Source organism: Vanellus vanellus, assembly GCF_965231255.1.
Source record: "Vanellus vanellus genome assembly, chromosome: 6".
NCBI classification, from domain to species: Eukaryota; Metazoa; Chordata; class Aves; order Charadriiformes; family Charadriidae; genus Vanellus; species Vanellus vanellus.
The window spans coordinates 11,199,683-11,214,786 of NC_138911.1; the positions used below are offsets into that span (position 1 = coordinate 11,199,683).

Here is a 15,104-nt window from a genome sequence, read left to right on the forward strand (position 1 = left end):
TCAGCAATCCCAGATCTTTCCCCCTTCCAACCTGTTGCTCACCCCTAGTCCTACTCCTTACAGGGGCAGAATGAGAAACGGAGAAAGCCTTGGTGCTGTGTGAGAGTTAACACACTGGTGTGCTATCAACACTGTTTTAGTCACAAATCCACAACAGAGCACCATACAGGCTGCTATGAAGAAATTTAACTCCATCTCAATCAGACATTTTTTGTAAACATACCTTTTCACTGCCAGCTTTAGAAATTCTTTCTGCTGCACTATTGCTTTCAAGGCAGATTCCTTCATCAACTCCATCATCATTAGAAAAATCATTGCTCATCTGATCACTGTGACAACTGCCTTCGTTTTCAGCTCCACTATCAGTGCAACTCTCAGTTTGAGGAGACTTCTTAAAAATAAGACATACATACTAATATTATACAACACTTAAAGTTACATGGAACAAGAAATAACAATACGTTTGTGAAATGAAAAAAATCTTAATCTGCAAAACAATGAAACTCCTCAAAACCCTGGAGACCTCTGCAATTAACTTTGTCTCAAGTTCTGTTCTCACAGATTAATCTGCATTCTTATTTAGTCCATGTTCCACCCCCACCAGTAACACTTTGAGAGGTATCAAATTGCTTAAATGGCAAACTTCATAAACCAAAGGTTTGTATAGAGTCAGAAAAGCCCCTCCACGTGCATACGAATGCAGTAGTTCTATTATACCACTACAAGCTAGAAAAGTGACAACGTTTTCAGAAACGGAATTAAGAGAAATAAATTTAGTCTTTAATGCAGAAGGCACATTAAATACTTTTTTGGTGAATGTAATTGCACAACATGAATTTTGGCCAAAACCAGAAGAGTTAAAAGCCAGAAGATGCAAGCGAAAACTAAAATTAAAAAAAAAAAAAAAAAAAATCTCATTTCTACAGCATACACAACATTGTGAGACAGAAGGAAAGAATTAATCATTAATGTTTTCTGGACTAACCTCAGCATTCAGTTTCAAAACGTTACATCACCTCTTGTGACCAAAACGGATTCAGACATAAGTTTAAGAAATGTATTTCATTCTGGATTTGCAGTATACGTAGAAGCCCTGAAACCTGTGCTTTTAAATCACTCATGAAAATGCAAGAAATCAGAAAAAGCTTCTTTATGGAAATATGAAAACCCTACAGTGATTAGAGAACATGCTTCCTTTTCAATTTAACAAAAACCCACACAGACAGATTTAAAAACTACAAATTAAAACATTGCCATGGCTAAAGAACATTCTTAAGTAGCTGAATAATGTTGTTAAAATGGGTTTATTAGACTGACATTTTAATTTTCTTAATGACGAACTTCAAGAAAGTTAAAGACTCTGAAACCAAACACTTTACCTCATCTTCAACATCAATGAAGACACTCATGTCTAACTCCTCAGGAAAAGTCATACGATCATTGAGTTTAATTCTGTGCATAGTGGTATAATCGAAGTCAAATCTCTTCAGCTGTAACGTCAGCAGATACGGAAAATGCAAGAACCGCAGACCCTAAATGAAGCAAAGACAAGATTATGCTACCATCATCAGGATTGGTATTTACCAAAACTAAATTTTGCAAATTATTTTAACAGTCTTTACCTTCCTTGCATCACATTTCTTCTTACACCGTTCACAAAAATACTGATTGGGGCCATCAAGAATCTCAGGCTGAATGAAAGCGTGCAGTGCTTCTTCCTAATAATAAAAAGATGTTAACTGATTTTCAAAGAATGTTTATTATGTAGGTATAAATCAGAACGATAAATTTACAATGAGACTGCAAACACATACAAATTACTTCAATTAGATCTACAACCAAAATTTGGTTGACATAAACTTTGATACAGACACAGTCAGTAAAATATGAAGAGAAACTAAACTTTCTACCCGGCCCAAGGTTAAACAGTCAAACCACAATTACTGCTAACTATATTTCATTCAGTATTTGATGAATCCAAATTGTCTTGTTTTAGTAAACATACAATATAAAATGACATTTACTCCTGTTATCTTGCACATCACACTTAGTCATGTCTATCCAGTCGACTGCTGTGAAAAAGAGCTTATTTTTTAACCCTGCTTTGGCCCTGTTCTCCCAGAATTTTGAGATGGTTCTTCTGCATCTCAAGAGGAGTTATTCCCAACAGATACCATATAATAATTACTGGGGTCGGGGGGAGGTGGCAGGAAAGAAATTTGACCCAGTTCCTCAGTGCCCTGCCTGAAGACAGCCGTAGTCCCATTCTACAAACGGACTTAGGAACCACATTTGAATATACTACTTTAAAGTGAAAGGCAAAGAAAGGATGGAGGGAGAGTACTTGAGCTTCACAGCCAAAGGAGTGAGAATCAGATATGGTCATTTCCTATAAAGACAGAACTAGCCTCCCAGCGTAAACTTTATAAGGCAACTGACCAGTAACTGGAATTTAATTGTCTGACAGCTGCCTGAAAGTTCTGTCACTAATGCTTAAATCCAGGGGTTTAATGATTTCTACTTTGCTCCTCTCTACAGCAAACAATATTCAAAATCCAATCAAACTGACTATTAGTCCTCCAAACTGACTATTAGTCCTCCCCCTAACATAATCTGCAACAATGATACTGCACATAGGTGTATATATTTGAGAACAAACTTGTTCAAATAAAATTCACTAAGAATACTCAGATGGGACCAGTAAAGAATTTTACCCAGAGATTTTAAAAGTTAAAACCTTTAACCCAGTCAGCTTGCGAGCCAATGGACTCTGGGTTTCTGAACTCCAAGTCGAACTCAGAAGTTCTCTGTTCAGCTACGGAGGTGAAAACAAATACAACTTGCATATTTAGACATATTTAGACAGTTTAAAGGAAAGATGATCAACAGTTTTTTAGAATCATCTCTTATGAAGGACTATAGCTGTTCCCTGAAGTCTGAATAAGTAAGAGGAGGCTTAACTGGGCAGAATAAACTCACCAACTGTAACATGGCTGGCACAGAACTTAAGATTACTACCTAAATTATGTTGTTAGATAAGTCACACTTTGGGAGGAAATCAAGGATATGCCAAGTTCTTCAAAAAGCCTCTAATTCTTCCCTTCTCCTTTCTTTCTGAGAACTCAGAGAAGCAGCAAGAACAATGATAAAACAAATGCTTACAAAAGCTGTTGCTGTTCTAGGAAAAAGGACTTTTTTAAAAAAGGACTGTATTCCAGGTGACAACTATTCACAAATGAAAAATGTGCCAAACTCAAAGAACTGTACATTGAAGACAGTCATTACACACTACCATTTTTGGATCCAGCCAAAAAAGCCTTCGAACAGCCCTGAAATCACAGCGCTTGGGCAGAGACTCTCTACACATGAAAACATTTTAGAGTCTGAATTAAACTGCTATCTTCATATTTACTTCCTAAACCATACAGAGGCTGAGTTGCTTTTTACTTAGGGGCAACACATAGCTAATGTTTTGTAAGATTATGCACTGAAATGGGAGGAATCTCATTCTAAAATGTAAGAAAGAAGACCAAGCAAGTCTGCTTAAAAAGGGGAAGAAATGGATTACTGCATATTGACTATTCCATAAACTAGTTAAGGAATTAACATTCAGAATTACTTAAATGAAACCAAAGAAGTTAATAACCAACACAGAAAACATGCAATGTAGACAGCTTCACATAATGACCACAGAATTATCTGTTATGAATCAAATGCCAGTTAAGACAATAAAAACGTACTGAGTGCAAGAAAAAAGTTGCAATTCATGCATCAACATGAATATGAATGAATGGGAATATATGAAAGATGGGACATAAATGATTATGTAATGCTTATGTAGACTGTGTGATATGCAATTTAACAAGGAAACGTGCTATAAGTTTTTACATATGGAAAAAAAAATGATGATCCTTCAGAACCCCAAGAACTGAATGAAGTATTACTACATTACTCTTGTGGTTTTGCTGCTCACCATACCTAGTGAGCCGTGCTTTGAAATACCTGATTGAAACTCTCGACAACTCCTCTATTTTTGAGCTGTATGAATAGCCATATATTTTTTAATCCTTGTATAAGGAACATCGCTGCTGCTCCTCATGTTTATGTCTCCTCCAGTTTTCTCCTATATAATCTTTACACCAAAGTGAGTTCTGCTGATTAGGATGTTTCTTAATACAATTCCTATTCTATGCAGTTCACCATTTTCTACTCTGACAGTTAACTCAGCAAAACCAGTGATAAAGCTTCTACACTGCACAACCTATCACATGACAGCCCCCATTTTTGTGCAACTCTATAGTAAATGTTACCTTTGAAGTTAATCTTATGTATCTTATTATGTAGTCTTAGAGCTAATAAACATTTCCACCATTTCTGGCACCCACACACACTTCAAAATATACCATAAAAGATCAAGCAATAGATTGGTACGACAAAGGCTATTCACACTTTTTCATAGTTCACAACAACAAAAGAACAGTATAGGCTGAAAGAGACTTCTGGAGATCATCTGATCCCTGCTCAAAGCAGGTCCACCTTAAAGCACATTGCTCAGGGCCTTGTCCAGCCAAGTTCTGAGCATATCCAGTTTTTAATATTCTGATTATGGGATTTCTAACACTTACCATACTAAAATGCTAAAACAAACAGTTCAAACTAATTATTGTCAGGCTAAAGGTAGACACTTAGGGGACACTCTTCTCCACGAAAATGCATTATGATACAGTCACTAGGTTGACAGGTATCTTACGGCAAGCATTTGTATAAAACCTGCGAACAGGAGCAGCAGAATCTTTATGAAAAGTTACACAATAAACAGCAATTATGCAAAACTGTTAGTGGAAAAATTGGAAAGTAATTGCCATCTCAGGTTTTCAGAGCTCACTACTCAAATACAAGACCTTGTTGATACCAATCTAGCTTAAAAAAAGTAAATGTCACATCATCCATATTCTAACTGCCTTCAACAGTTTTAGTCTGGCAGTGACACCACAAAGTAAATTCACACAGAAGCTCAAATTAATTTCTACCCCAAAATAAGTCTACTTGTATGCATACTTACACCCTCAAAAGAAAAGTTAACATACAAAAGATGGTGAAAACTAACAACACTGAACAAAACAGAACTGTACTTGCTACATGTCCAGAATACTTGTATTATTACTAGTCTTCTGGTATTATGAAGCAATTTCCACTGTTTTCTAGTAACAATTTCAGCATGCAAGCTAGTTCCCCATTGCATACACTCTTCTCCAGGCTGTTCTTCATCTTGCAAAATTTTTGTTTTGCAGTCAAAAAAACTCTTTTTCACTTACATCTAATGCTGTTAAATTCTGTACATTCTAATTCTACGTTAAAATCCAGACAAAAGACACTAGTACCAAGAAAAAGCAGCATGTGAATTCTTGCTCCTGTTTACCTCCCTCAAATAAGCTATGTTTTTTTATGTCTATATTTCTACTGACTTCAAGAAAAGACTGATTCAGATTTTTTTAAACTGTGTCCTTGGAACAATGCAGGTACTATAAGTACCTTTTCAGAAGCTATCTTGAGACACATACTGACAAGATCTCAGTGCTCCAGAGATGCCCTAATGAGTTTGTAGCAATGCAGTTTTACTACATGAACTCAGGAGACGGAGTGGGGAATCAGAAAAAAATTTTCAAAATGCAAACTTTAAAAACATACCGAAGAATTTCAGAATTACTTTGTATTAGGAAATGAAGAAAACATAACATTATCCTTCCCAGTTCTTTAATGTTCCCATGTATTTAAGAAGTAATACATATATTTATAGATAAATGCAACATTTCATGTATCTACATTTTTTTGGTAGTACACAATGTCGAACAGTGGGATAATACACTTTATGTGGCATTCTACAGATTAACCTTACTTAAAGCTCATACGTCCATTCTCTCTTATTAGAAAGTAATGGAAAATCACTTACCTCTAACTAGAGTTCTTTGAAGGTAGTATCCTCCTTAGATCCCCTATCTTGGGTTGTGTCGCCTGCTGCAAGTTCCCTCAGGATCTGACTAGCAAGGTCTAAAAAGTTTTGCATTCCCTTCTATAAGCCCTATTAGCGCATGTGTGAAGTTTTTGATCTCTCATACCCTTTTACCTACACCTACTAAATCACCATCATCTATGGATCAATGGAGGATACTACCTTCAGAGAATTCCATTTAGAAACAGGCGATTTTTCCCTTCTCCAAAAGCAAGTATCCTCCATATCTCCCCACTGCTGAAGACTACAAATCTAAAAATTACATCTGCTATAGATAATACAAATGCAGGGAGGAGAATCAACTGAATATAATCAGAATACGAATTAAAAAAGCTCAAAAATTGAAGCATCAATACAAATTGCAACCATGTAAGTCTGTGTAACAAAAATCTTAAAATTATTTTTCTCAATGTAGTAAACCCAGTAAATGCTGATTTACAGGAGAAATATAAAGCACTACTAATAGTAATCGAATATTTAATTTCTTAATTGTTCAAGCTTTCTGTGTTTTTACAAAAACAGTCTTTTTTTTAAGCATTCCACTATAGACTTCCCTACTAAAGAAAAAAAAAATTCAATTTGAGATAAATGTACAATGCATTGTTAAATGCAGAATACAACTACATGAGCTAAATAGTTTATTACTTTAATATATCAGAAATATTTCAATCTGTATCAATGGAATGGCAGCTCAAAATACAGCTTCAGTTAGCTGAATAGTTTTAAATTTTCTTAATGCAATCTTAGAAAGAATTCAAAGGACTTTAACATCAATCCTTTTTGAGAGATCAATGTCGCTCTACTACTTCTCAAGATTGGTACTTAAAGTTTTAAAGTATGAAGTACTTTGAACCTACACTGCAGTTTAACCTAATTCTAACAATCCTTTTCTTAACAGAATTACTGTTAAGAATTATGGACTATTAGTGCTTAAAAATATTGCCAGCATACTAGATGTAAAAGGAAAAATACTCCATATATAACAAATAATCCTGGTAAGCCAATTACACAACAAGTGTTCATTTAAAACAACCTTTACTGAAAGATTTATTTGATTTATTCTTATTCTTTCTCACAACTTCATCCATAGTACAGGTATTTTAAGCCACAACAGTGGAATTCCAGTTTGTAATCACTTCTTTTCAGGGGCGTGGAAAAAATAAACCAAAAAAACTTCCACAGATTTACTAAGCAATATATATGCTCGCCAACATCAGTAATGCTGGAGCAAAAGTGATCAACAACAATGATGTACAATAGGATTTTATTATTATAAATGGCTTGTTAAAAGCATATGGTATTTGAGAAGTGAACTTCAAAAAGCACAGCAACATGGCAATTAAACTAAAAATTCTAAGTCAACGTTCTGTTCTTTCACTAAGATTTTCAACAATGCTATGAAAAATTTAGCAGATGTGCCAATAAAGAGAACAAACCAGATAAAACTTAGTGATCTCATAAAAATATCTCGAGTAAATGCTGAAGATTTTATCAGGAAGAAAATAATTGATTACTGCAGCCCTAAGGCAATAAAGTTGCATTTCCCCTCCCCTTGTACATGCACCAGTAGGACTCATTGAAGGGCAAAAGAAAAAAAAAAAAACAAAACAAAACAAAAAATAACCCAAAAAGCCAAAAAAAATCTTCTAGAACTTGCTAGCTGGTTCACTGCACAAAGACGAACACCCCAAGATGGAGTATCTAGGATGATACTTACCATGTAACAAATTATACCACTGTCGCATTATGTATTCTATGTGTGTATGGATGCACTATTAGTCAGCATAATAGTACACACCACGCTAGCAAACGCCTGGTTGGAGCCATACGGCCGGATGACCAAAGGAATATCCAGGTAAGTGTCGATTCTCCAGCCTTCATAGCCACATTCTAGACATCTTACGTAGTCCTTCAGTTTGCCTTGATACAGTTGATTTATAAGATCGGCCTGAAACAAACAGGTATTCAACAGAGCTTTAAACAAATTAAACAAAACGTGTTTCCTTTCTTTAGTTTTACAAGAAAATGCCATTTTTAAATAAAGTCTCAATTGCACAGCTACACATTTAGAATACCATTCCCCAGCAGGACATCCATCTCTGGATTTCTTGTTTTACCCTGCCCCACCACTGCACAAAACACGTATCAAAGGAGCGTCTCAAACCACCCTACATAAGCTTCACAGTATACTTTACAGTCACATCTTAAGAGTGAGTACAAAACTACCAAAATTGAAGTTTGTGTTTTCAAAACAAGCCTGATCTTGCAAACGTTGCCAACAGGCTGATACTGCAGTCCTTCCCTGTGTCTCCAGAGGTAGGTGCAGAAAGAGGAAGGAAGTATTTGCCAATCTACAAATCTGACAATTGGTCTACAATAAGTTGGCCAATTATCAGAAGTGTGTGTAGCCTGTGTTATGAATACATTCCTGCCTTTCTCCTACATTAGAAGAGTGGCTTGAGCTGCAAAAGCCCACAACGTAGCCTAATAAATACTGACAGCAAAGAAGCTATCACAGGAGTTACACAATCACTTTCTGTGCTTCAAATAAAGACCAAGTATTCACAGTTCAGAATATTCCACTTTTAACTGGGGAAGGAAAACATAAGCAACACACTCTCAAAAGTCATTCATTATAGTAGCTTAATGATTGCATCAAACAAGACAACTGGCAACTATTGCAGACTTTCAATAACCCTTGTATTTAAAATTCAGTTAACGTTTTTCACAATCATCCTTAAAAAAAACAACAAAACCCCACAACAATACCACACCACTGAATGAACGGAAGGAAGGTTTTATACAATTACCTGTTCTGTTTGCTTCCACTTCTGCTCCAAAGCATCAAACATGACTCTACAAAGCTCCTGTACATCATGTTGCTGCCATGCTGTTAGAAATTGAAATTAATCTTAATTAAAACCAGAGATGTTATTAGCCCCAATATTCATTATTGGGCCAGTGTTCAATTCCACAAGCAGCTGCTTCTCAAGTTAAGTTAGAAAAATAAGCAGCCAGCTCGCTCACAATGTATATGCATACACAAGAATTGCATAATAAGCAAGAATATGTAAAAAAATACAGAAATGCTAATATGAACTGTTTGTTAATAAAATAAACTCGTTCTGACTTATTTCCCACTTTGTACTCATCCTCTAAAAATCAATTTTTTTCTTTGTAAGCGTAAGGACACCGAAATGCAACTCCTTATCATCAGGTTACGGGACAAAATTACACTATACAAGTGTAAAAAAGACAAACAGTTTTTGATTTTATAGTTATCCGTATCATTTTCTACCAAAGTGGAACAAGTGCATTCAACATTCGTGATTCAAAACAGATGCAAGTTTCTCATAAAGAGCTATTTCTTTAGAAAAAATTAACAACTGTAATGATAGCTTCATTACAAAAATATAATGATTTTTACTTTAACAGCCTAAACCTCGCAGACATAATTGCTTTAAAAAAAAAAATAAAAAAAAATAATCAAACACACACCACAAAGTATCCACTTAGGCTATTTTGTTTCCACCGAAACAAAGTGTATTCTAATAATTATTTTTAATTATTCCAGTATTTTTCCCCATTGACAGCAGTTTAGGCCCCTAACAGGCAGCTGCTGAAGCAAATCACACAAGCATAATAGCTGCACATTACCCTCGCTACTATCCCATCCAAAACTCCGTGTAACATCTGTTGTTTCAATTGCTCTTTTTTTGCTGGTCTGCAGTAAAACAAACAGTCTTTGAAGCTGGTAGGGGATACTCATCACAGGATCCTCTTCAGATTCTTCAAATTCCCACCTATTCACAACACAATATATTGACAATTAAAAATGCTTTGAAAACATTACTCAAAAAGACATTTAAATCAGCCTTTATTACATTTCAAGTGGTCTACCAGATTACAGAGGTTAACTGAAGCTCTGTTTCTTGGGAAAAGCCAAATTAAACTGCTTTCCATTGCTGCAGTAAATGACAATACTATTCTTTAAATGTACAAGCCTAACACAAACGAATGAAATAGTCTTGAAGCCATTCAGTCCACAAATAGAGACACGAAGTACACTTAGTATCAAACTTAACTTCAAGTTTGATGTTTTCAAGATGGGGTAAATTGTCCATACCACAAGCAATAACATACCTCAGTATTGTACTAAAAATCTGAAGTTTTTCAGCAGATATAATTTATAGTAGTCTATCCAGTTTGACTTCAAGTATGCTTTTCAGTGTCCAAACAAGGAAACTGACAGGTGGAATTCAAAAGGGTCTCCTACCAATATAGACCAGGACAAATTTAAGAACAGGTTTTGATTATATATACTCACTTATATAACGCATTTCTAAATTCAGGAGTCATGAAAAGTGTTTGTAGAAGGCTGTTCAAGTAGCAAGTCATTGCTTGATTTACTAGCCCCACATAACCTAAAAATACAAGAATGAGATGGAAATAACACAGAAAGATGGTAAATCACTTTAAGAGTTAAATCATTTGACAAGAAAACAATTTTGTAATAATGTTTATTAGAGAACTGCATCCAGCTGTTGTCGTTTACTGTTGTTTGCGCTACAAAAATTGAGGGAATATTACAATTGCTCGCTTGAGAGCAACAGAATAATAGTTTACACAACAGAAATAATTTACCTGAATGACACATAGCTATTTTAGTGATCATGAATTATATTTCACAATAATAACTGATATTTAACATTGAATACTGCACCAATGGGGACATAGGTAACTGTAAATATTTTATTAGTTGATTTAAATATTTTACAGAAGAATCTAGAATTTGTTAAGAAACAATTGTCTACTAGCTTACTGCCTGATTTCAACTAAATATATACCAGTTGTAATGTAAATATCAATTTTATCTGCATTGGTTTGTACTATCCTCTCAGAACTATAAAAAAGAAAAAATCTTTATATTGCCCACACACATCTATATCTTCTAAAACCTTCTCCCATAATAACCAATTAAATCAGCTACTAAAAATCAGTGTCATTTTTATTAGCTGAAAAGGTGAAAAGGGAATTCTTTGCTTTTATTCACCTGACTGTCATTTTCAGATTTTCTCCAATATAAAGTATTAACAACAGTTGATAAGCAAGCAGCATATACTGAAGCACAGCATAATAAAGAAATTAAATATGCCTATTTATACTCTGAAACTCTTAGTAAGTATAAAAGAAAATCTCTGTTCCAGACTAGTAAAGACAAGACAGCTACTCCATGCAGTTACATTAAATGAAAAAAGGTATGTGGCAGATAAACTTTCTTATCTCTCAAAACAATCTTGAACACGTATGAATTGGTGTAGTATGAATGTAGTCTTGGTGTCTGCTCAACAAATTTATTATCAGAAGTTTGTCTCAGTACTGAGGTATAACTTGCTGTCTCCTCCTGCCCCCCTATGCAGCAAAGGCACCCAGCCAGCCTGCCGGGATCTGCCCTGGCACTTGTCTGTGCGGCAGAGCTGCACTTCCCTTCCAGAGGGAGTCTCCACTTGCTGGTGGGGAGCCAGGCAGTGGAGGATGAACCTCTTGGGGAATCATGGTGCAGGCAGAGAAACCGCAACCGGGGGCTACAGGAGGAAGACTTCAGTTAACGCATGGAGTGCAGAGATTTGGCAACAGCCCCCCCTGTAACAGACTATGAAGTACTCATTAAGCTCTGAGTGTACACACAGCTTGAGGTGAATAGTTTCTGATAATACAATCCTGACTACTCAAGTGGGGACACAGCAGTAGTTTAATACCGAAAAGGAGGGCCTCTGACAGAGAGTTTGAATTGCACTGTCACAAGAAAGAAAAGGATGGGATACAGCTATTCTGTTCCCAAAGCGATACAAGAATATTGTAGAAAACATGATGGAAAATGTAGTGGTGATGTGGGTTTTTTAAAATAAATTGCAATTTATTTCGAAAATCTTGAAGTGCTGCCATTTGAAAATATGCTAAAATGATTACAAATTAGCATTGCCTTTACAAGATAGAACACTATACCTGTCTCTGATTTGCTCAGGACTGAAGAATAAGAGTAGCTTTGACTGACATAGTCATTGGTACAGCCAACAGAGCCTTCTCGTGGAAGAGGGCCTATAAATCTGTCTTGCGCACTGTCATCTGTTGTACTGGACTCCTCCTAAAAACATAAATATACTGATTTTATGCAAAAATTAGACAACAAATTTTTACTGAAACATGTACAAGTTCTACTTCTTTCTCCAATGGCTAAGAAATCAATTTTGTTAGCATATCACACTAATTTTGCAAAATTGCAGATACACAGTTGCTTGAGTAACTTTAATTCTGCCCTCCAAATTCTCAAGCTTGAGAAATTGTTCTTCACATTAGTGGAAGCAAATGCCCTTTAGATTACTGTATAATCAAATACAGTACCATAATGCATACAACAAGCAACTTTGCAATTTAACATTTCCTATGTCTCAAGTTTTCTACACTGAAATACAGAATGAGATTTTTTTTTTTCAGGTACAAAAATTACAATTCTATATTCTTTCATAATCCCTCTCAAATTCTGACCTTGTGCACAATTTAATTTAAACATGGGGTTTGGGTTGTTTTTCCCTCTTTTCAGATAATTACGTCCACAACAAAGGCTAAGTAGGCCGGCATTGTGCTGACTTGAGAGCTGAATAATAAGCTTAATACATCATTAGCCTATCCAACCCCTGACTTAAATAAACTGCAGCTGTACTTATCTTTCACTGCATCACATATTTGAGAAATACGAAACTTCAGATGTTGTGTTACGGCAGACATTTCCTTCTAGCAACACTGACTACTCTTCTTTTATATATGTGTATATATTTTTTTTTTTTCATAAAGGTAAATTTGAAAGTAGGTAACTGCTGCTGATATAGGACTGCCTTTTCTGAGAATTATGTCAGAGAGGCCTAATATTGCTTTCAAACACCCAGAGGAAAAGGATTAGGTATATGATTAAACCTGCATTGTTAAGACTTATCTCCAAATATGTCAAAGATTAATTAATTATATAACCTTAGAAAATTACTCACAGCAAAGCATTACAGAAATATTTGACAAGCACAAATAAAAACGACAGCAGATCATTACTAATGGAATTGGTCCTACTCAGGAGAAACCTAGAAGTGTAAAATAATAGTCTAAAACTCTGTTGAGAAGGGTCCTGAAGAAGTTATTGTATGAAATATACACTCCAATTTTATTTCATTTTCTGATCTCACAAGAGCAATACACAGAACACACATCTCTGATCCCCAACACCACAGCTTATATAGCTGAGCAAAGACTTTACTTACCGGCATTAAATGAGGCTGCTCACCATCTTTGTCTGTCAAATGCAAAAAGTTCTTCTTCCCTGGCTCAAAACCAGCATCAAGAATAGTTTTGTCACTGTTCTGATCTATTGGAGTCTGCTAAAAAAACACATCAAAAAACAAAAAATCCAACACTTTGTTTTTTTAACAGATATACATACAATTAACAGATTCCATCCAAGTACACTGTTTGAAGTAGCTTGTGACACAGTAAGATGAAATGAAACTAAATAATTATGCAGTATAAACAAAATGTACTCATTAATACTGAAAGAACTTGGGAACAGTATAAGAAAGTGTAAATTAAGTCTCACAGTACAGTTTAATACTTAGAAATTGGTTAATCTATTCAGGAGTCAAGGCACTGGTCTACAAGTTTCTTGCAGAACATCAAACCATCTAGAGTCCTACATAGCTTGCATACACTTGGTTTTTTTTTAAAGAAATGAAAGAGTTCAGCAAGCATAAACATGACCTGAAAAAAACTAACATCTATTTCTTAAGGAATCTTACGAAGTTTTCCAGGTGCATCTACAGAAATCATATTAACAAAAACCAAGACCGATTTATAATAAAGTACACAAGTGATATTACTCATAATTTTGTTCGTGCTATAAATTCAAATAGGTATAAGAAACGTGGGAAGTCACCACACAGAATGCTTCTGTCGAGAAGAAAAGACTTCTTAAACAAGACCACAGGAAACAAAGGAGACTAATTATGGGTATTATTATTAAAAATACATCCAGATAATGAAAAATAGTATTACATCTAAATGATGTAATATCAGTTTCTCTTGTTTAATGACTAAATACGCATATCAATTAAGAGCACATTTGGAGATTAAAATGTAGATATAATACAAAATAAAATTCAGCCAAATCAAAATAGTGGTGTCAATCTGCTGTGGTGCACCTACTACGAATTTTTTACAGGAATTAAACGAGCACTACGCAATACAAAGAGTGCTTCTCTATAATGTGAAGATTTAAATGTTTGCTATCGAGAGGAAATGAAGACTACTGTTGTCATACCGTATCAGTTACATTATCTCCATTTCCCCACACTAAATCAAAAGTTCCATTCACGTAGCCCACTTTTGAAGCCACATCTTCAAACAGCCTTTTAAGTGGTGTGGAAGCTGGCAGGTTCAAGGTAACACGCTCATTCACTGTCTTGGAATTTGTGGTATCTTGTATTATACACAGCACCCTGGGTTCCTCAGCAGCACTTTCCACCTGAAATGACAGCAGGTAACAATTCATTAATAAAGATAAGAACATTTTGGAGTTTAGTTGAAAAATCAACACAAGACTTCCCAAGTAAAAACGCAGTATATTTCTACAACTTAAGAATCCTAAACTTGGACTTTATTTTTGAAAACAGGCATAAGAAAATTAACCACCTTCCAGTTTTGGAAAACCTATGTAAAAAGAAGCTCCATTTTCATAGAACAAGAAGGAATCAGGATGGGTGGATCACTGTGTAGAGAGAGAAACAGCTCAAGTTCTGCACAGAATTTCAGCCAGTAAGCAGATAGTAGACTGCTATCAGTCAGGAACAGACTTTCAAATCGCCACTTCAAGCTCGTATTTTGCTTTGACATGATCATAAATCCTGCTGAGATAGAAATATACATTTTTTTTGATTTTTAGGAACGCAACCCAGAAGATCTGCAAGCTTCCAAATAATCTTGGAAGCTGACCATTAAACAAAGTTTCATAATCAAGCCAACAACTTTCTTCTACTAAATTCACTGCTGCATGAGT

At 35.2% G+C, this 15,104-nt stretch overlaps 1 protein-coding gene across 2 annotated transcripts in view; it reads right to left on the reverse strand.

Annotated features, from left to right (window-relative positions):
• USP47 (ubiquitin specific peptidase 47) overlaps nt 1-15,104 on the reverse strand; it is a 55,198-nt gene that overhangs the window by 22,625 nt on the left and 17,469 nt on the right. For both annotated transcript variants that reach the window (XM_082484789.1, XM_082484790.1), the window contains exons 2-11: nt 14,370-14,573; nt 13,318-13,434; nt 12,017-12,155; nt 10,338-10,434; nt 9,668-9,813; nt 8,821-8,900; nt 7,809-7,958; nt 1,623-1,718; nt 1,380-1,532; nt 224-391 (exon numbers count right to left, since the gene is read on the reverse strand). In XM_082484789.1, coding sequence (XP_082340915.1) covers nt 224-391; nt 1,380-1,532; nt 1,623-1,718; nt 7,809-7,958; nt 8,821-8,900; nt 9,668-9,813; nt 10,338-10,434; nt 12,017-12,155; nt 13,318-13,434; nt 14,370-14,573 — 1,350 coding nt within the window. The remainder of the gene's footprint in view (nt 1-223; nt 392-1,379; nt 1,533-1,622; nt 1,719-7,808; nt 7,959-8,820; nt 8,901-9,667; nt 9,814-10,337; nt 10,435-12,016; nt 12,156-13,317; nt 13,435-14,369; nt 14,574-15,104) is intronic.